The sequence below is a fragment of the Convolutriloba macropyga genome, chromosome 4 (assembly GCF_964194025.1).
Source record: "Convolutriloba macropyga chromosome 4, txConMacr16.3, whole genome shotgun sequence".
Lineage (NCBI taxonomy): Eukaryota > Metazoa > Xenacoelomorpha > Acoela > Convolutidae > Convolutriloba > Convolutriloba macropyga.
Genome location: NC_134471.1, coordinates 64,352,324 through 64,375,202, shown reverse-complemented (window position 1 = coordinate 64,375,202; position 22,879 = coordinate 64,352,324). Strand labels below are relative to the sequence as shown.

Sequence of the window (22,879 nt, the reverse complement as noted above, 5' to 3'; positions counted from 1 at the left end):
TGAAGTTAAGAAAATCCTTAGTGATAGTCTATGTTCAATCTCGTGCTGAAGTTTGTAAGGCTTCAGCCAGTAGCTAGTAATGTTGCAAACTTCTCGTTAAGTAGGCTCAACTAACTTATAACTCGCAAGATCTTAAGATCTAGCAAACTTAACAAAAAGACTAAAGTTGTTAAAGAATCAAATTTTAGTCTATCTGAGAGCCAACTGCTCTTTGTAACAGTTTCTAATGGTTCTAAATACAATATGGTTTCACTATGCAAACAATTGGGTTAAAGTAAATAATCCGCTAAATATCATTTATAACATCATTGTCACTGATCTCTGATTGGTTAATCGAATAAAGTGATTTAAGTCAATGTTTACATAGTAAATGTCAAATTACCGCACTATTTGCTTTTGTTGACATAAGCACTGATGGTACATACGTAACTCTAAATGCCTCAAATGTATGACAAATGACCTTTAATAAACACTTAAGGGATCATAGAATTAACAATTTAGCAAAATTAACAATAAATGACAAAATATCCAAAAATGCACTTTTTGCACCATATAAGTGCTAATAGCATCACTTGTAGGTATGATGCAAGGATGTTCGTTGGGTCCATGGATAGCTTAGGGGTTACCCTAACCGTGTGCTAAAACCTTGGGTTGCTCAGGTTTTCCCTTCCCAAAATCGGGGGGGTGGACAAATTTTCGGTCCCAACTTGTAAAAATTTTCAGTTTTGACCTTTTTTGAGTTTTGGCAAAATTTCAAGTTTCTGAGTTTTGATTTCATTTCTGTTGGTCTGATGGCTCATGCTTCTGTTCATTAGTGGCGCTAACATAGCTAATAATTTTAATGGTAGCAATAGTTTGTGTTTTCGCAAATCGTTTCTAATTTTTTAAGTTTTTCTTTGGTTCGTTTCTAAGTCTTAAACCACCCCAAGACAAGGCCATTTGGTTTTGTAGTAGCTTCTTAGCAATTTATCATGGATTATTAAGTTAAAAGCCAATGATTTTTAAGACTTTTGAAATTTTTACATTTAAAAATTGTTGATTAGTTTTTGAATTTCGCCTGATTGATCGTTTTCTTTGTTGACTTGTAACTTAGTCTCTTTAATAGAACTTTCCATCCGCTGTATAAATAGGAGAAATTAAGTTTGAGTAGTTAAGTTTTTATCTGACTGCATTTTGACGTTGTTACTATGTGCTTTTAAAGTTAGATATTCAGTTTTTGCCGTGAAATTTTCGTGTTTGCTTTGTTTGTTTGGTTGTTTTTTGTCTCGTAGTCTCTTTAAGGTCAGATCTCATTGGCGTTGTAATAAGGCATGGCATTATGTAATTCAATTAGTAGATGGGTTGTGTAACGATTGTTTTAAACTCAAACATCTATTTTTGTTAATTCTTCATTTGGTTGACAATTAAGTCAAAAATGTAGATGAGGTCGGGTCGGAACATCATGTGCGACCGCACATTAACGAGCCGCCTTGTAAAAGAAAGATTCAAAGGCGGCCTAACTACATAGCTTGTATATTCACTACATGTTTCTTATTCAGCCATTTTGGCCGGTCAAATTGGGGTTAAAAGCTTTAAGTGGTATATTGGACAACCCTTCAAACGTAGATTACATTATTTGGAGCTTTTTCTGAATATCTTTTGCGAGAAATTATCGAGGTTTGAAGATTTATTAGTTTCAGCTTGATTTTGCCAATTGCTTACTCTTACGATATTGACCTCATTTTGGATGATCACGATGAGCTCTAACTGCTGCTTTTCATGACTTTTCAAACCTATGGCCACCGCAATATAACAGAAGTAAGGTTGTTCCAATTTCTTGCAGAGATTGGTGATCAACCTTCTAAAGGGTTTTGAGCCATTCTGCTATATTTTTGTGGAAACATTGCATCCAACTTTGCTTGTTTTCTAATAATTGCTCAAGTTTCAGAACTTAAAAATCTCTTAGTTCCGTAAATTTTCATTAGATATAAATTATTTTTTTGTTTGAGCCATTTAAAGAAGTGCAAAAAGAATTTAAAAAATTGTTGTTCTTTGAGTACCATAGAACTCGAATAATTATTTAACAGCAATAAATTTCAACCATTTCAGTAACAATTTACTGATTTGACTACAAAAAATTAATTGATTTCAACATTTTCCAAAGATGAAATGGATAATTTTTTGTCAACAAATGCCATACATTTTTGTTCATCATTCTGAAACCTGATTCTTGTGAATTTATTTGCAAACTCACAACCCACAGCAAAATTATTACATACAAAAAATGCAATCACAAATTGTTTCGCCACCTAAGAAAACGTTGAGATCAAGTTGCTTTGGAGATCCGAATAATACCTCTAACTTATCTTGTTCAGAAAACTTTTAATTAAAACATTTTTACATTTTTAAACTCACTACATCAGACAGCACTTTTAATTATCTCTCCAATGAAGCATTGGTGTATAAAATAGTTTTTTGGTGAAGGACGACATTTCGAAAACATTTGCAAAGTCATAATTTATGTTTAGTAGAGTAATTAGTTTTGAGAGAACGCCACTGTCTTCAATTTCCAAGCAAGGAGGGTATAAGAAAAAAATCTGAACAAAAAATGATCTTTTAGTGATATAACTGTTTTTTTTTTAGAAATAGTTGTTCCATATAAAGCGCTCTTTGTATAAACTTGCGTAATAGTTCTTTTTCGCTCATTTACTTGTATTTAACTTACCCCAAGTGTTTCACGCGCATACAATTTAAGTCATATAAAAACAGAATAGTTTTTACGTGTCATTTGCCATTTGAAAAATTGTGACTTCTAATTTTCACAGAAAACTGTCCCCAGCTGAAGGGTTTAACAACTGAAAAAAATCATAGCTGTTCAAACTTAATGATCTTCTCAATATATTACACGCAACTCATTGAATGTTTTCAACATGAATCAAACTCTCCCTCATATTAATTGCTGGAACGCAGTCATTGCTTTTTCGCCTTCAAAACAAACATTTGACTGATATTGAAAGAACTATTGAAGAAAATAGCCCAAATAGCTTCGTAGATCTGCAGTCTCAAAAAATAGTAAAAGAAACAGACCCAAAAAAAACCTCTAAGTGGTGAGATGTTATATTTTGATTAAGAATCTGTTTAATTTATTGCCGCTTCTGTTCTCTGCTCTCAAATAACTTTCATTTAGGGTGACACACACTCACTTGACTTTATCTCCTTGAATTGAAGTTGAAAAAAGTCAATTTCAAAGTGAGGAAGTCACTTTTGAGTGTGAGGTAAGTAAAGTGTGACCAAAAACTTAATCACGCAAATGAACAAAAAAACTCGCTCCACTAAAAGCAAAAAATGACGTCACGCAAGCATTTCAGTTGAAATTGCATGAACGAATGAACAAAAAGCAGATTGGGACGTCATATGGTCGTAACAAAAATCTTGACGAAATAAAAAACCAAGAGAAGGCCAATAATAGCCCCAGCTATCGCTGTGCGGCAATTAATAATCATCCGATCTGTACAATAAATTGAGATCTTTTCAGAGCATAAATAAAAAGCATGCTCGTTAATCTGTTCGAGTTTTTAATGCATTTAGAGTAATCTATCGTTTCTCCAGACCTATCGTTTATAGTTTTTCCAGTAACGTGCTTATCGTTTCTCTAGTAAGTTATCCAGATCTCACTGTTCTAATGGTGTTGGGATATAGAAACAAATCTTTGATTTCTGAAAAAAGAGCCACTCAAAATAACATTAGATATAATCAAAGATTCAAAAAATAGACATCCAATAAATATCAGAACACACATAATTTACAAAGATAAATATTTCACCATTGAGAAGCCAAACCAACATTCGATTAAATGCACAGTGTTCGTTCCCTTAAATAAACACTGACAATTTTTAGTAAAGGGACTATCAAAGAAATGGGCGATTCAAATAGAAACGAATAGAAATGCTGAAAGTTATTTTTGTCCTTTATCGGTTGCTGGAAAAAACATGGACGTACCCGCACAACAAAAAGTAGAAAATCGTTTCCCACGAGAACACTGTTGCGGATGGAAAAAATATCTAAGACGTCAAGATTTGTCAACAGCAGAGATCAAAAAATGTGCATTTCTAAACTCAAAAGATCAATTTTTATAATCAGAAAAATAGTAAAAGGGAAGTGATAATGGATTTTGATAATGAAACTCTCAAGATCTTGAGGCATTATGATTAAGAAGCATTGATTAACTAATGCTTGCTTCATAAGTTTCAGAAAAGTGACTGTAGATCAATTAAACTTCTGCCCCAAAAGTTGAAATTGGCGTTCCTTCCAAAATAAAACAGCTTTAAACGACTAGCAAATGCACTTGCTCACTTATGGGATGAAAAAAGAATGCTTGTTTACCACGTAAAGCATATTTCAAAAATGCCACATCTTAGATAGCTGCTTCCAAACATTTAATAATTTTCTCATTTAACTTATCAAGCAGCCCCGCAAAAATGGACCAGGAACAAAGATGTTTGCTGAATCCAGAAAACCCTCGAAAAACGGAACAAAAAATACTTAACTGTTTGAACAGTTAATTTCTCCAGACTTTGTCCATTCTTCAGTATATCTCATTCTTAGCATAAAAATAATCAAATAAAATACAAATCAAGTACATCGCAGTCAGGAATCTAAAATCAGAAAAATAGGACAAAAAAGTCAAAATATGAAACAAACCAAAAGTAAAAACATAAATATACTAACGTTGGACAAACTGCTCTCGAACGAGTCAGCACAATTTTATTTAGGGGCTGTAGCCCGGATAAATTTTTCTTTGAGTGCAAAAAATCTGACCAGGGAGAGATTTGATCACCGAACTTAGGAGTTCTCCACAGAAGCATTAATCACTCAGCGATCTAGCCCTTGTGATTTCCTCTCTCACAATCGCTTCTATTTTAGCAACAAAATTTTCACTCAAAAATGAAGAAAGAAGCGTGAAAATGTCAGTTCGGAAGTCAAAGAATGTTCTAGAACAAAAGCTCAAAAACGTTCAACCGACAATTGTGCATAAGAAGGCACACACGTTAACAATAATTGCCTGAAACGTCGTCCGAGAGCAATAAAAAAACCTAAATACTACTTTAACTTTTTCAAAAAGAATTTGTTTTGCATTCAAGACCGTAATTTCATCACTGGTCGTTCTGGTCTGTTATCCACAAAAAAGTTTATAGTAAACACTGTTTAAATTTCAATTAAATAACATAAATAGCAGATTACCAGAAAATAGCCGCAATAGCTTTGTAGATCTGCAGTCTGCAAAAAATGGTGAAAAAACCAACAAACAATTATATAATACTGAGATGTTATATTTTGACTAAGAATCTTTAAAACTGATTGCTGTTTCTTTAGGTGCTCTCAAGTAACCTTCAATTAAGAGTGACAAACAATCGCTCGACCTTATCTCTTTGAATCAAAGTCAAAAAAGTCAATTTTAGAGTGAGGAAGTCATTTTTGAGAGTGAGGTATGTCACGTGTGACCAAAAACTTAATCACGCGAATGAACAAAAAACTCGCTCCACTAAGACTGAAAAATGACGTCACACACGCATTTCAGTTGAAATTGCATGAACGAATGGACAAAAGGCAGATTTGAAGCGGTTGTGAGGTCATATGGTCGTAACAAAAATCTAGACGACGAAATAAAAAAAACAAGAGAAGGCCGATGACAGCCCCAGCTATCGCGGAGCGGCTATTAATAACATAATTCTCCCAGTCAAAAGAAAAATCCGCAAAAAGTGGCGGCCTTGAATTCGTCTTTTGTCTTCTGCAGCATCAACAAAGAAAAATTCACGAAAAATTTCAAAAAAAGTCAAATTTTATTATACAGCTTTCCCTTCATTTAAAATTAACAACAAAAATCTTTATTCAACAACAAAAAATTGAGTGGCGAGATCTAGACTTTATTTTGTGTTGTCGCTCTAAAATTGTAGTGTTTGGAAGCTAAAAATATTGCGTTGTAGTTGGAGACATTTTTCAAACAACTTAATTGTTTTTAGTTTTATTAAAAATTAAATCACCTGGTGGAAACAAAAACGTGCAAAAACACTCATTTGTTGATTTGTCATCGCCTTGTGTGCAAAAGTTATAACTAAAATTTGCAAAACTGGAAAGAAGAAACAGCATTTAGTGAAAATTGTTTCTCTTTTTAAGGTTGCTAATATGAATAAAAACCAACTCATTGTTAGATAATTGCAAAAAATTATCCAATCAAACGCCTTATGGGTTTCCAATATACTGCTTGTATCTTTCTAGGTCAATTATATCAGCTTGACTTGAGCATATAGTTCCTTCCCCACTCAAGTGGGTGGGTCGTCGGACACAATTACTTGAAGGAATATTTTAGGAGGGAAGCAAACAGCATTTAAGGAACCATTTCCGTAATTTACTTTTTTATTTCCAACAGAAGGTTTCGATTTATTTAGTCTTGATGAAAGTTTTTAATTAACTTTGGCAGTAGATACCTCGAGAACAAAGCATATAAATTTTTAGGGAAACTAGAACCTCAGTCCGGGACTGAAATTAACTATATCAACAGGTTTTAGCAATAAAAATTTACAATGCTTGTTTCGAAAAAAGCTCAAGATGTCACATTAAGAAGTATTGGACTCAGTTCTTCAAAATAGAGTATCAAAAAGCTCAAAAAATCGAGACAAAATTATCTGACTTTACCAATGAGAATACTTTCACATCGACTTATTAGATTTGACTATTCAGCCCTGAAATTTAAACAAAATTTAAACATTTTTATTTGTCAAAAAAAGGAAAATGATAGGTTACACATTCAATGTGCACATTTATCGCCATTAAAATTCAGTATTAGAGTAATTAAAGCCGATAAAAAATTTTCGCTATTAGGCTGGATATGATGTTGAAAAGAAAACAATTAAAAGCTCAATTGTTCAATTTATACACAATTATTGTTGCAGATACACAACTCAGTTTAACATGATCACTATTCTTCTTAATCAGATGGACCCAGCATGTTCTCTGGTCTGACCCACTCGCTGAACTGTTCCTCAGTTAAGTAGCCCAATTTAAGTGCAGCCTCTTTCAGCGTAGTCCCCTCTTTATGCGCAGTCTTAGCTATCTTTGCTGCTTTATCGTAGCCAATATGGGGATTCAAAGCTGTCACCAACATCAGTGATTCATGCAATAATTTTTCAATTCTTACACTGTTGGCTTGGATTCCGACGACGCAATTTTCTCTGAATGAATTTGAAGAATCGGCTAAAAGTCGAATAGATCTCAATACATTTGACACAATCATAGGTTTGAACACATTGAGTTCAAAATGACCATTACTGCCACCAACAGTTACAGCTACATGGTTGCCCATAACTTGAGCTGCTACCATAGTTATGGCCTCACACTGAGTTGGGTTAACTTTACCCGGCATAATGCTACTTCCGGGTTCATTCTCAGGCAGTATCAGTTCGCCCAGACCACATCTCGGACCCGAACCCAGGAGCCTAATATCATTGGCGATTTTCATCAAACTCGTTGCAATCACGTTTAAAGCCCCCGAGATTTCGACCATGGCATCATGAGCAGCCAGTGCTTCGAATTTATTTGGTGCGTTTGTGAATGGAAGTCCAGTAATATCGCTTATATTGGCAGCGACATTCTCAGCAAATCCTTTCTTAGTATTTAAGCCCGTTCCCACGGCAGTGCCTCCAATCGCAAGTTCATAAACTCTCGGCAAACAAGCTTTAACGCGACTGATACCATTGTTAATCTGCTGCACATAAGCACTGAATTCTTGACCTAACGTCAACGGTACTGCATCTTGCGTATGAGTTCTGCCAATTTTGACAATATCTTGAAAAGATTCTGATTTCTGGGCTAAAGATTTTGATAGCTTTTCCAGAGCTGGGATCAATTTATGAGTTGTTTCCATGGCAACTGCAATATGCATAGCAGTCGGGAACGTATCGTTCGAACTTTGACTTTTATTCACATGATCATTAGGGTGCACAGGGTCTTTACTTCCCAAAATTCCTCCCAGAATCTCAATAGCTCTGTTGGATATGACTTCGTTCACATTCATATTACTTTGCGTACCACTTCCAGTTTGCCAAATGACAAGAGGAAAATGACTGTTCAAGCTTCCTGAGATTATTTCATCGGCAGCTTGCGAAATTGCGTCAGCTATTTTTGAATCCAAACCATAGTTCACATTAGCTTGCGCAGCTGCTTTCTTCAGAATTCCGAAGGCTTTGATTACGGGTAATGGCATTCGTTCACTTTCTCCTCCGATATCAAAATTCATTGTAGATCGCTTTGTTTGCGCTCCATAGTATTTTTCATTGGGAATTTTGAGTTCACCGAAAGTGTCGCTTTCTGTTCTAAAGTCACTCATGCTTCTGCTGATTAAAATTGATGAGTGTGTTGTTAGTAGTGGCAGTAAGATCTGTTTATTTGATGACTGATTAATTAATGACTGGTTAGTGGCGGTAGCCCAAGCTGATCTGCAGATGGCTCTGAAATAGATTCGACTCATGTCTGAGCTAGAATATTTAATATAGCCTCTCAAACTTATCTGAAATTGTAGACAAATTTTCAATGTGAGAATGAGAAAGCAATTATTAATATTATGAAGGATTTAATTATCTAAAAATCATAAGGGACACTGTCCCGCTTCAGTTCAGTTTACGTTAGGCATTCAAGTCTTCAGTTTTTGAGATTGCAGTTAGAGGCCGTTCGCCATGTTCATGAGTTTGATTAACTGTAGCACTCCTCGAAGTCTCTCACATCGATTGGAGAATTTTACTTTTCGCGTCTATGTCGGATATCTTGATGAAGTTGGGTAATTGGTTCGCTAATAGTTGAGAGCTAAACCAGTAGTCATAACGCAGAAGAGGTCAACATTGTACCCACGCAATGAATGCCGGAGCCATGAGTTGTATGTTAGTAACCATGAAGCATTTTGATTGATTTGAATTTTACATCGGAATAGAGTAAATGAAAAATTTTCTCAACTAAAAACTTTGGATGATATTGTGGATTAAATTCAAATAAAGAAAATTCGGAAAAACTGAAAATGCAGATAATAAACAAACACTTAAAAGACACAAAAAAAACAAAATCCTTAAATCGTTATTCAAAGTAACTAAATTTCCGAGAATCTATTTTTTGTTGTCTAATGTTAAAGAAAAATTATTGATTTTAATCATAAAATTTATTTAAATTTTTATGATTCAAATGCAGAGGTATTCCCCAAAATTTCCGCCTTAGTAAAATTGGCTCGAAAATTAGTTACATACAATGAACGAAATTAGGTGACATCCTTTGTATCTTACTTTTCGCAAAAGGGGTTCCGCCAATTTTGCGAAATAAAAGAACATTCGGTGCGAAAATTAGGTAACAAATCTTGTAGCACGTTTCCACTCAATTTAGGTATCTATTATTCGCGCGCATTTTGAGCATGCAATAAGCACTTTAATAAAGATTTAATTGAAGCCTTCAAAGCTTTAAAGTGCTTTAAATACATGCAACCACAAAAACTGATTTTTTTTTCCGAAAAATCCCTCGCACATCAAAGACTTTGTATATCAATGTGGGATTGGCCAATTTTAATAAGTAGTAATAAATAGTACTGATAAGTAGAAATAAGTAGTAATAAAGTACTATAAGTAGTAATAAAGTAGTAATAAAGTACTACTAGTAATAAGTTAGACTTAATTAAATAAGTAGTAATTAAGTTAGGCTTAATTGCGGATTATATGCGAAATCGAGCTACATTGCGTGCAAAAAATCGATACATAAATGGAGCGGATGCGTGATACAATTCGCGCGAAAAATAGGTTATTAAGTTTGCACTTGTATTTTGCGGCTAAAATTAGGACACTTTTGCGAACATGGGATACGATATTCCCTTCCATTTTGCCGGTTTCTGCTAAAGTAGCTATTTTTCGCAATATTGTTCCACTTTCAATGTATTAACATAGTAAAAAAAACAAGATACACGCATCGGGCATATCTGCCCGTGACGATTTGGGTATACCTCTGCATCGTAATGAAGGTGTTAGTTGGAATATTGTCCTAAAGACGCTAGTTAAATCGAAAATGTTCAATAATAAGAAATTGCTCATCTTTTTCTCCTACACTTAGATCAAAAACATAAAAATAGGGCCGCAGATCAGAAGTCGAACTCTACTCTTCATGGTTGAGTTGTGTTATTTGCAAGCTCAATCGAAAATATGGCGCCTGGACATATCTCATTGGAGGTGATGCTTTTCAATCAAAACAGGACATGTTATCACGACAAATCTTGTAATACACTCTTTTTAAATAATTGTTCAAATCTGCTTAATCAATACGCGACTTGAATAACCTCAGTTGTGATCTATATTCCCACTTTTTTGCTTTTGATCTTTTGCCCTGTAATTTGGATCTTTTTGGGATAATTTTTAGTATTGTTCTGCTTTTCGTTTAATTTTGGTTTCTGTTTGATAATTACTCCAAGCAATAAGTAGCCAACAGACATTTTGGTGACCATCCAACCAGTTATCGAAATTTGACCACTATTCCGTAATCAGCAGTAACTTCAGTACGTCCCACAAGAAAAATGAAAAGTTTCAACCAGCTCAAAACATATTTGACTTAAAAATTTTGCCTAAATTAATGGAAGCAAGGTCAGTTTGAACCAATTTTACATGTGAACCAAGATAATGCTAACACAGGAAAACTTGGTAAATTTTATCCGGATGTTCTTTGCGGGGAAGTGAATGAGTTGATTCAATTCTATAATCCTTTACCTGCTAATATTTGCGTAAGCTCAGGTAGATCATTTAAAACCGAAGGCCAACATAATTTTCCTAAATATTGCTTGATAAATAAATGCTATGTGTGTTGGTTTTTGTCAGTGAGTAATCGTAGAAATAAGACTGGAAGGCTTGCATAACTTTTTTTGTTTGAAACTATGTTTAGTGTTCAATTCTCCAATTGGAGTGAAGAACTCATTCGAGATCTCATTGTTTTTTAACTATCCGAGGTTTTTTACTACCTCTTATCTTTTTTGTTAAATATTGCAGTTGTTTTGCTCGCATTTTCTGCTTAAAATTATTAATTACCCAAAATCTTTGATTGATTTCAGCTTTCCCCCTCCGACTTTTTTAAAATGTGTTTACGGTTTCATCAAACTGATTTTTGACAGAAATGTTTCAACTGAGGAGAATCGATCTCTTCAAAGAAGATCACGAAAGGTTTCATATTCTAACGTGAAAAGAAAAGTTGAATTCCGCAGTTAAAATAACGATTCTTGCGTTGTATGGCATTAGTAATTAAAGTTGGTAAAAATGTTAAATTGATTGAAAGTGGCAAAAGCACCTCTGATATAAAAAAAAGTTCTCTGTGCTCCAAAGAAATCTCATGACTAACACGTTATTTAAAAAGTATTGAGTTGCATTCAACGTTTTTGGAAAGAAAACCGAGTTCAGGCAACATCAATGCTTTATATCTCTATGAAATAGTTTTTCCTAAATTATGTTTGAGTTTGTTTTCTCTTGTCGGAAAATATTAGAGTAAGCTAGTATTATCTTTAAAGGGAACAATGTCAAATTCACTTTAAATGCTTTGGAGAGGTCATTAAGATTTCAAATGCAAACAAGGATGCTCGTTAATGTGCGTCCGCACATGATGTTGCGATCCGAGCTCAACTACATTTTCACTCAATTGTCAACCAAATGAAGAGATAACAAAAAAAGACGTTTGAGTTTTAAAAAAAATCGTTGAACAGCCTAACTACTAAATGAATTACATAATGCCAAGCCTCATTACACTGCTCACAAGATCTGCCACTGAAAAGACTACGAAAAAAGAACAAATAAGAGAATCTACAACAAAAAATTCACGGCAAAAACTCAATATTTAAATTTGAAATCACCTTGTAATAACGCCAAAATGCACCTTGAAAGCACCTTGTAATAACATCAAATAAAAATTTAACTAACCAAATCTTCTGATTCCTAACTATACAACAGATGCAATCTTTCCGTAATAAGACTAGAAACAAGTCGACAAAAAAGAAATAATGATACGAAATTCAAAATCAATCAACATTTCTTAAACCAAATAATTAATTCGCTTTCTTGAAAGACACAAGTCTGAAAAATCATGAGCTTTTAACAAAATATTTCTCAATAGATTTACAAAAATGTCGATATGAAACCAATAGGACTTGTCGTTGGTTAGACCAAGCCAGAGTACCGGACTAAAGATGAGAAAAACTCAAAAAATAACACACAAATTGCGAAAAAAAAACAAATTATTGAGGCCATTGAGATCATAAGGATTTATCTGAAAATTATGTATCTTTGTTTCTATTTGTATTTACACTTATTCAATTAAAAATTTACTGGAGAAAAAATCAGTTCATTTGGACCGCATTTTGAAGTCATTGGGATCTGTGGATCTTTTCCGTTTGTGCCCCCCCAGCTTAGTGGGAGCATATTATTTGCAACCCCCAGACGCACGTGCAATATTTTTACATAATAATTTACTATGTAGTGACACGTGCTCTGTCACTGGGGGAGCATAACGTACTGTGGGGGCACAAACGGAAAAGATCCGGATCTGTTATTACGAGAAATAGCTATTTGTATTTACACTTATTCAATTAAAAATTTACTGGAGAAAAAATCAGTTCATTTGGACCACATTTTGAAAAAGGAACAAATACACCACTCAAAAAACTTTTATGAAAACGCTTATTGTCTAACGAAAAAGACATCAGTTACGACATATTACCAGTAAAAACTTCAATATTTTACACATAAAGAATTTGATGGGACCTATCAATGTTGACAAAAAGTTACAAGTTGAGGAAAAGAACACTAAAAACTCATTGAAAGTTTAAAGAATCATTGAAATTGTATAATATCATTAACTATAGGACCATTCCAGGTCAACTGAGTGCTTCGAGTATCAAATTCACTCAATCCTCAATTACAAACTGGTCAAGTTTATGAGACCGGTCAGCATTTTACGGCTACAAGAAGAATTAATATACAGGCGAAGAGAGCAAATTCGAAAAAAATGAGCGAGTGTCGAAGCTATTGAAAAATTAACTTTTCAGTAGAAACTCTTATAATTTCATTTAATTTTTTGTAAAAATGGGATTTTTTTTCAACTATATTACTTCAAAGCAACAACAATTATAAACGAATACATTAAAAACACCAAACTTTTGAGAAAAACCCGTAGTTTCAACGCCATTAAATTCAATAGTTATCAATGGTAGCTAATAAATACGATGAATCGAAAATAAGTTTAAGATTGGTTATTGTTCAAAAAAAATTTTCGAATTTTTTTTAAAGACTTAACAGCCATTAATTTAAATAACTTTCAACATAAGTCAATAAAACGCTCAGTTATTTCTTGATGGGATTGCTTATATGTTTGACATGCGTCGATAATCAATAAGACACTACAATAAGTCTAATCACTATGAAAGCGGCAACAAATACAGGCAAAAATAAAAACATCAGAAGAAAAGTGCGAGAAGAAAGTGTCGAAGCCATTCAAAGCGTAAAATTTTATCTGGAGTCTTTAAATATGATCCATTAAACGCGATCTCAAATGTAATATATCAATAATACAATAGCGTGATAAGAAGTCAAAAAGAAGCAAAAATACGAAAAAAATCCCAAAAAAAGTAATTCAGAAAACTTGTGCATCGAAGTCATAAAACCAATAGTTAGGAAATGAAGCAGCTAACTATTTTTTTTTGATAAAGGAGAAACAAAACAAGATTCAATCTTTACTGAGGCTTACTCACAGTTCACCAAATTAATTTTAAGATTGGTTAATGTTCAAAAACAAATTTTCGAAATTATTTTTTCAAAGACCTAACAGCCATTAAATTCAAAAGTTTTCAACAAAGTTCAATACATACGCTCAGTTATTCCTTGATAGGAGCACAACGATGTTTGTCATATTTAGCATTGAATAGTTGAAGCCATTTTAACCTTAAAGTTTTCTCTGAAATCTTTATCGATGATCCACTGAACGTCTTCTCTAAGCCAATGGGAGTTAATCCATCTCAAGACAATGTGATAGGACTTCAAAAGGAACCAATATTACCAAAGTATCCTAAAATTTATTAAAACATTTTTGAAATCTTTTGGCATTTAAGTCATATAGTTACAAAATAAAAAAGCTAACCAGATTAACTTCAGTTGCAGTAGAAAGGAAGGGTCCTATCATTACTGACTTACAGTTTACTAAATTAAATTTATGATCGATTAACATAAGAAAACTTTTTTCGAAAAGTTATTTTGATAGTCTTAACAGATATTAGCTGTCCACTGAAAGCAATAGATAGGTTCACCTAATGCTAACTAAGAGACTTTTTTCACTTTGAAAAAACGTTTTTACGCCACAGGACTCCAAAAATTTACAAAAACCTCAAAAAGAAAATAAAAGTTTCATTTAAAATACGAAAACTCAGAGTCGAAGCCAAAAAATATGAGTGATTCCTTGAAAATAAATTTTCTATTCATTGGGCTTCACTCTAAATGAGGTTTGTAAATAACAGAACATGGATAATTCGATTTTTTAAAATAATTTTCCCTATGAGATCAGAACTAGTCCTTTTTATTGCTATTTGTCTATTAGGAATACAAAATTGATTCAATTGTTGAGGTGAAATTTCACTTTAAATCAATATTTTCATAGAAAAAATCTTAATTTGAGGGAAAATTATTCTAAAAGTGAATAACATCATGCCAAATATCCCGTGTTTACACAAAATTGCAATCCACGATAACTCCTCGAAAAAAAACAAAATTCAAAAAAATTTTTAATTTCAAATTCTACGCTGGACGAGCTTTTTAATGATACCGCTCACATTTTTTAATTATTATATTGATAAATATATGGATCGGCCAAAATTTTCTGAGCAAAAAATATAGTTCCTCCTTCCAAAAGTGGGGTAGGAACAATAGGGAGTCAAGAAGCTGTATTTTGAAGACCAGCATGTTCAAATTGAGGTTTTTCGAGAAAAGTTTTTTCAAATTCGACGCAATACAATCTCCTAATCAGGAAAAACTTCAAAACCATTTGAAAACGTCACCAAAATGTGTTCGAATAAAAGAGACCCATTCTTGTCGCTCCATTCTTTTGAAACTTTGCTTTTATTTGTTGTCGTTTATGTAGCCAGAGAATTATTCTGTTTTATGACAGGTCTCATTGTCTTCCTATAGATATAAAAATTTGAAATATTTTTTCTTCAGCTTATTGATAATGATTTTGATTTTCTTTTTATTCTCAAAAAACTCAGAGTATTTTTAAAACTTTTGTTGTTGGCTTTCGGCTGTTTTTTTGTAATATTTTAATTTGGTCTCATCAATGACTGGTCTCATCACGTTTCTTTCACAGCAAACCCTCACGCGTCTGTTCGTTTTTTGTTTGAACAGATCTGCTGTGGCTCCAACGCTAAGCAATGTCATAAAAATTTTTGGTCGTTTGACTTAGTCCCATTAACAATACGTTCTACTGATTTTCCATTGGATCAACTGAATTTACATATTCTCTCAGTAGAACAATAATTTCAATAACAATACAGTATGTTCAGTTATGAGTCTTTTTAATGTTTTCCGGTCTTTGTTTTTCTGTAAAATGTTTGTGTATTTGTTTGAGTTTTTTAATTTCTTTGTTTTGTTATTTTATAACCTTGTCTTACAATTGACTTTCCCATTAGCTTCCCAACTAGTTTTTTTGTGACCTATCTCGTATTTATTTAAAGGAAAATGGTTGTTATGATTTTTGGAATCGTTTGGTTTTGGAAAGCTGTATGGATTGTTGAACATCGTCCTTTTTGTCGACTTGTTACCTAGTCCAATTAAGGACAGGTTTCATTTGCTTTCCTATGAATGACAAGTGATTTTGTGTATTTCAGTTGTTATTTGATGGTATTTTGAATTTTTTGATAAGTGTATTAAAATACGTATATTGATTTTTTGGCGTAATTAATGTTTTTCTTGTTGATTCTGTTCTTTAGCTCGTTAAATAATCTTTTTAATCTCCGCCCTCTAATGCGGAATTGCCTTAGTATATATTTTAGGAATTTGTGTCTGTCAAAAATGTGTATGAGCTTGAACGGGGTCTGAACACTATGTGCGAGCGCACATTTTCGAGCGTCCTTGTTTTAACTTGAGTTAAAAACTGCCAAAAGTCCAGCCCTATCAAAAATTTCTTTGAAATGTGTCGCTTAAGCATAGCTTGAGCAGTATTTGAGCCAATTTGACATTCAATTTTATCTTATCTTGTACTCTCTCTTCAGGAATTTAATGCAACATTATTCTGTCAAACTTTGGGAATTAAAATTTTGCTTTAGGCAGCTGTTTTCCATTAAGTGTCATCCATTATTCAGTCACGTTGTCTGCTTCGGATACAGATCAAGCAAAGTTGATTTTATTGATCAAATTATTTCATGCCGTCGTGCGACAAATAGATCTTCGCAAATTCCTTTTTTTTTCTCAGTAATCAAAATTAACAAATCTTTTTATTATCAACTTTTATTCAGCCAAAATTATCATCGCCTATTTTTAATTTATACAGCAATAAAAATTCGTCACGATACCGAAAAAAAGTAAAGTTATAACTAAAAAAACAATTTAGGGGGCTTTTACTTTAACGCTTATGCTCGAAATTTTAAAGCTTCAAATTGTGCCGTCCGTTACCATCGCCCAGTGTGTAGCCCAGTAACATAATTTACATAGTAACAGACAGGGAATAATTAGCATGAAATTAGAGTAAAATTGTCTAGGAAATAAATAAAATATTTTGTTGTTGAAACATAGAAGACGCACTTAATTCTTTTCGGCTATTGCTTAGGCACATAATTATGAAGACCAAAAACAAAAATTTAGTTTAAGGGTTACCGGGAAAAACAAAATTTGTTATCCTAGAACTTTCCTCTTATGGATCTTTAATGTCATAGACGGAAAAAGTTGTACGAAATTGGTAGGGTTATAAATTTCCCATAAAGGAAAGTTCTATGGTTACAACTTTATCATAAAGGAAATCTATGACTACAACTTTCTCATGAAGGACAGTTCTATGATTACAACTTTATCCTGATAGGAGAGTTCTATGGTTCCCTAGTCGAGAGGGCGAATTTATGAAAAGACTTAAAAAGTCGACCTGTGGGGTATTTCCCTACCTTAAATACGCGGTCGACCTTCTGGTAAGGGTCGACCTAAGTCGACCAACGGTCTTTCCATACCCAATATCGGTCGACCACGGTCTTTTCAAATATTGACCAACAGTCTTTTCACATTCCACGTCGGTCGACCTACGGTCTTTCCATATCCAATATAGGTCGACCCATAGTCTTTCATACCCTGAGGCCATCACACAATTTTGCTTAAATTTAGAAATTGGGGTCTAAAGTTTTTTCCACAAAACAATTTGTCTCTCGGGTCTAAATAGAAGGTTTCATACGTACTTTACCGGTGATAACAATTTTAAAACACTGATTTTCAGAAAAATACAAAATAAATGTTTTTTTTTTCATATTGCTTACATCACGTGTGACTAGTTTAATCTGCACCGAAAAAACCTTATCAAGTTACGCATTACATTAATTTTGGTTGTTAATAAGAACTTAAATTTGTCTTTGCTTGATGAAGTTTTTGACTACAACTTTTCCATTAAAAAAATGCAAAAAAATTTCACCTGAGGCGCAGATTTCAGTTTACAGTAGAATAACAAATTTTCGAAAAATCTGGCAATTGCGATCTCCAAATTTTAGATTGGGAAAAAAATATATTTCGAAGTTCTATGACTACAACTTTTCCGTAAGTACGGTATAACTGAAAAGTAAATTTTTCCTATTTTTTTCGTACTAACTTTTTGAAACACATTATTTGTGCTTTGTTTTAGCCGTGTTCATGATTTCTCTAAAAATTTGTTAACTTACAACTTTCCTTATAAGAGAGTTCTAGAATTACAACTTTCCATAGACGACATAATAGGAAGTTGTAATTTTACAACTTTTTCAATTATGAAGTCAACCCGTTAACCTAATAGATTTCATAAAGAGATGCCGCTTGGGTCCTCCAATTTATATTTTAAAATTAGCTTATTATTCCGAAATGGAAAACAATAAATATAAAATTTCGTCAAAATCACGGAATCACAAATCATAATGTATACAACGAGCGCTAATCGGAAGATGTAATTCAGTTCATTAAAAAACTAGAAATTGCCGGTTAATACATGCCGGCATAACGCGCATCCTCGATTCAATTATTATGACTACTGGTACGTATTTTCTAAACTAAGGTCTAAGGGACTTTTAAAAATGCTGGTTGTTACAAAATTTGATAGCCTGGTTAAGTCACTACGCTGCAGAAAGTACATTAGACAAATGTACGTACTGCAGCCTAATAACTCAGCTTCATATTCCAGCTTCGATGAGGCGTGCGCAGTTGAGAGTTTGAGAACATGATGTTGACACGAGTCGTTTGAAATTGCCGTTTTAATCAGGAATTATATTTGAGAAAGATTTTTTGGACTTTTATATTTCTCTTTTATTACAACTCTTGGCGCGTGCTTTTGGATTCATATTTCTTAAAAGTTACCCGCATATTGCTTCCCTCTTTGTAATGTTTGTTCGGTTTGATCTAAACTTTTGCAGTTGAAAACAATCCGGTATATTTACACTTGTTCAGAACTGAAATAAACTGGATGGTAACTCCAGACTTTACAGGTGTCTAGAATTTAATAAGTTTTTCATATCATTTCGATGTCCGGCTACCGGAAGATATCAATTGGTCTTCTGTCAATTCTAAGTGTGCAAATCGTGTGGGTGTTTGTGAATTTGGTTCACAGCTTTGAATTACCCTTCTCTGCTGTTGCTTGTCAGTGTCTGAAGGAAATCAGTCCCCCCTATGACTATGTTCACGCTTTGAAAAAAGAGAACTGCTACACTTTCTGTGTGCTGAGGAAATGCTACAGCTTCCTCTATAACGTTAGTGCAACCTTTGGGTTCACTGTTCACGGCCAGAGGTTGTAACCCTCAAACAACCGGCCGGTTATCGCGGTGATTCGGTCCGTCATCTAGGACTAAATTATTGTCCCCAAAAATTTTTTTTTTCAAAAATGTGGGAATTCATTATGCAAGTCTGGCTTTTTTCTTCAGACAAGTTTCACTTTTTGCTTACGTATCGTAGAGAAAAAAAGAAATACACAATTTTGTAGCCCTCAGAATCTAGTTTTCATTCAAAAAAATCAGAAATTTGGAAAAAGGGGGAACTCTGAAAATTTGGAAGGAAAATTGAGAAAGAAAAAGAACGACCGCTTCGGGGACGGGGGCTGACAGACTGTATTGAAATTTAAGATAGAAACAAAAGAAAGAATATTGTAAATTTAGTTACATTAAATGGAGACTTTTCAATAATTCCTTAAAGTTTCAAGCCTAAAAAAATAAATTAAATTATATGACCGAAAAATTCCAAAAAAAATAATTCTGTTTTTTGTAAATGTAAAACTAAAAGCAGAAAAATGTATTTCATTCCCAATTCTAGAGTTGTTTTGCATAAAATTTTCTCATTTAATCAGAACTAACTGTTTAAGTAATTTCAAAACCTTGGAAGCGTAATAAAAACCGGTATAAAAAATGAGTACCAAATCAATCAAATTCTTTATTTGGAAAAAAAAGAAGAAAACATTTTGTCTTTGTTCTTTAAAATGTCACAGCAGAAAGTTCAATTAACACCTCTCTAGTATAATGAGTTAAAGCTGAAATGGAAAGTTAGAGAGTTTTAGAATTGTCAGTTTGAAAAATTTAGTACATGTTCAAAAATTTTTTGAAAATGAGAATTATTTTTCAAACCCGTATTTTGATATTACTCTTCGGATTGAACATTTCCAGTCACTGGGCGTTTCTGTAAATTGAAAACATAAATGCTTCTGGATTGTGAAACTCATATGAGAAAAAATTCTTTTGAACGAAAGAGAAGAAAGTTTTCTTTTTTATCATTTCATAAAAAATTATTAAGTTTTACTATTTCTTCAAAAAGATTTTTTTTCAATAGGAAAAAGCCAAAACATTAAATTTATTGATATCTCTCCCAATTTTTCTCAATTTTTAGAAGTAAATTTTAAAAAATATATAGCTAGAGTGAGAGAAATATTTAACTCAAAACAATTGCCTAAAAAATCCACAAATGATTTCAAAGAAAAACAAGAAAGAAGACATAGATGAATTTTGTCGAAAAATGTTTTTTTTTTGTGTTGGGTTTTCCATATTTCCATTATTGGTGATTGTTTGTGTAAAGCGCATTTTGTGTGCATGTGTTTGTTTGTATGATTATTTTATGCCTTTCAGATTGTACTTATATTTCGGGAGCTGTTTTGTTTTAAAAACGGTGGCATGTTTTTTTTGGTTTAAACAGTACAAGTATTTTTCTCTGGTGCATATAAATTGCTTTTGGAAACTCCTAACGGTTCCTCTAACAGTATTCAAAAGTTGTTTTTGCAACCTTGAGGTATGAAAGTCAATCACCAACAGAACTAATTCGAAATGTTTTCAGAGTAACTGTGTTTTCAAATTTTTTTCAAATTATTTTCAAAATTTTTTCAAAACATTATTCTTCAATAAAAATTTTTCTCAAGAGTAAAAAAAAAACCGAAACATTAAATCTATTATTATCTTTCCCAATTTTTCTCAATCCTTCAAAAAAGAGCTTTTACGAACAGTTTTCAACGCTCCTTTACATATTATAAACAACTAGATGCAGTGTGCAAAAAACCGACAGACATTTCAAAAAATTAAAAAATATTGCTGAAAGTTGCAATTTTAAACCTTATCAGAAAAAAAATTGTGTTTATCGAATCCAAAATTAACCCTGCTGTGGAATTTCGAAATAAAACTATTGGGTGGGTTTTGCTCAAGTAACATCAAAAACGACAAAATATTTCAAAAAAACATTTAAAAAAAATGTTTACGATTACCGATACAAATGCCACTAGGAATCTACAAGTAAATGTCAAAAAATTAAACCAGACCCAAATGAACGGTAACAAGTTTTATTCAAAGATATGATGCAACAAAAAGTAATTGTTTTGGATGGTTATGTTTTTGTGTGTGTGCGCGGGCTTGTGTGGGTCTTTCTATGGGTGTGCGTATTTTTATGTTTCTCGTGTGTGTTTATGAGAGGAAAAGAAAGGTGTAGGTAGAGTGCGAGAAATAGTTTACTCAAATATTAGACACAATAAGAGGCAGAGTGAAAAAACAAGAAAAAACTGCACAGAAGAAAAATTAGGGGAACTAAACAATATTTGATTGATTTTACTGCCTTCTATTTGTGAAGTTTAAAAAACTGTTTTTAAATCTCGCTGATAACGCTTTTGTGGTTTTTGAAAATTAAATGATCTTTTTTGTGGTTATGGAATATCAACTGTGAAAAAATGCTCTGTAAAAGTTTCAAAATTTATTGTGAAAATAACAGTTAGGGATACAATTGCCTCAAAAAATCCACAAATAACTTCTAAGAAAGACAAGAAAGAAGACATAAAAGAATTTTGACGAAAAATGTTTTTTTTTGTGTTGGGTTTTTCCATTTTTCCATTATTAGTGTGTGTTTATGTAAAGTGCGCCTTGTGTGCATGTATTTGTTTGTATGCTTATTTTATGCCTTTCAGATTGTACTTATGTTTCGGGAGTTTGTTTTGTTTTAAAAACGATAAAAACGATGGCATGTTTTTTTAGTTTAAACAGTACAAGTATTTTTCTCTGATGCATAAAAATCGCTTTCGGAAACTCCTAACGATTCCTCTGACAGTATTTAAGAGTTGTTTTTGCCAGGTTGAGGTATGAAAGTCAATCACCAACAGAAATAATTCAAAATGTTTTTGGAGTAACTGTGTTTTCAAATTATTTTCAAATTATTTTCAAATTTTCTTCAAATCATTATTCTTCAATAATAACTTTTTTCAAGAAAAAAAACAGAAGCATTAAATCTATTATTATCTTTACCAATTTTTCTCAATCTTTCAGAAAAGAGATTTTACGAACAGTTTACAACGCTCATTTACATATTATAAACAACTAGATGCAGTGTGCAAAAACCGTCAGACATTTCAAAAAATTAAAAAATTTTGCTAAAAGTTGCAATTTTGAGCATTTTCAGAACAAAAATTGTGTTTATCAAATCCGAAATCAACACTGGTGTAGAGATTTAAAATAAAACTATGGGGTGGGTTTTGCTCAAGTAACATCAAAAACGACAAAATTTTTCAAAAAATTTTTTATAAAATTCGTTGACGATTACCGATACAAATGCTACTAGGAATCTATAAGTAATTTTCTAAAAATTAACCCAGACACCAATGAACGATGACAAGTTTTATTCAAAGATATGATGTAAAAAAAATTAATTGTTTTGGATGGTCATTTTTTTGTGTGTTTGCGCGGGCTTGTGTGGGTGTTTCTATGGGTGTGCGATTTTTTATGTTTCTCGTGTGTGTTTATGAGAGGAAAAGAAAAGTAAAGGTAGAGTGAGAGAAATAGTTTACTCAAATGTTAGACACAATAAGAGGCAGAGTGAAAAAACAAGAAAAAACAGCAAGGAAGAAAAATTAGGGGAACTATACAAAATTTGATTGAATTTACTGCCTTCTATTTATCCAATTTAAAAAACTGTTTTTAAATCTCACTGATAACGCTTTTGTGGGTTTTGAAAATTCAATGATCTTTTTTGTGGTTATGGAATATCAACTGTGAAAAAATGCTCTGTAAAAGTTTCAAAATTTATTGTGAAAATAACAGTTAGCGATACATTTGCCTCAAAAATCCACAAAAAAATTCTAAGGAATAATAGAAAGAAGACATAAATGAATTTTGACGAAAAATGTTTTTTTTGTGTTG

At 32.7% G+C, this 22,879-nt stretch overlaps 2 protein-coding genes across 2 annotated transcripts in view; one reads left to right on the top strand and one right to left on the bottom strand.

Moving 5' to 3' along the window:
* The window catches only part of LOC142338607 (selenoprotein S-like), a 482,730-nt gene that overhangs the window by 260,568 nt on the left and 199,283 nt on the right, over nucleotides 1-22,879 (top strand). The gene's annotated exons all lie outside the window — the stretch shown is intronic.
* LOC142337824 (putative fumarate hydratase, mitochondrial) lies at nucleotides 6,883-8,566 on the bottom strand. Its single transcript, XM_075387354.1, has one exon. The coding sequence runs from the start codon at nucleotides 8,501-8,503 to the stop codon at nucleotides 6,965-6,967; it is 1,539 nt and encodes a 512-aa protein (XP_075243469.1). The 5' UTR covers nucleotides 8,504-8,566; the 3' UTR covers nucleotides 6,883-6,964.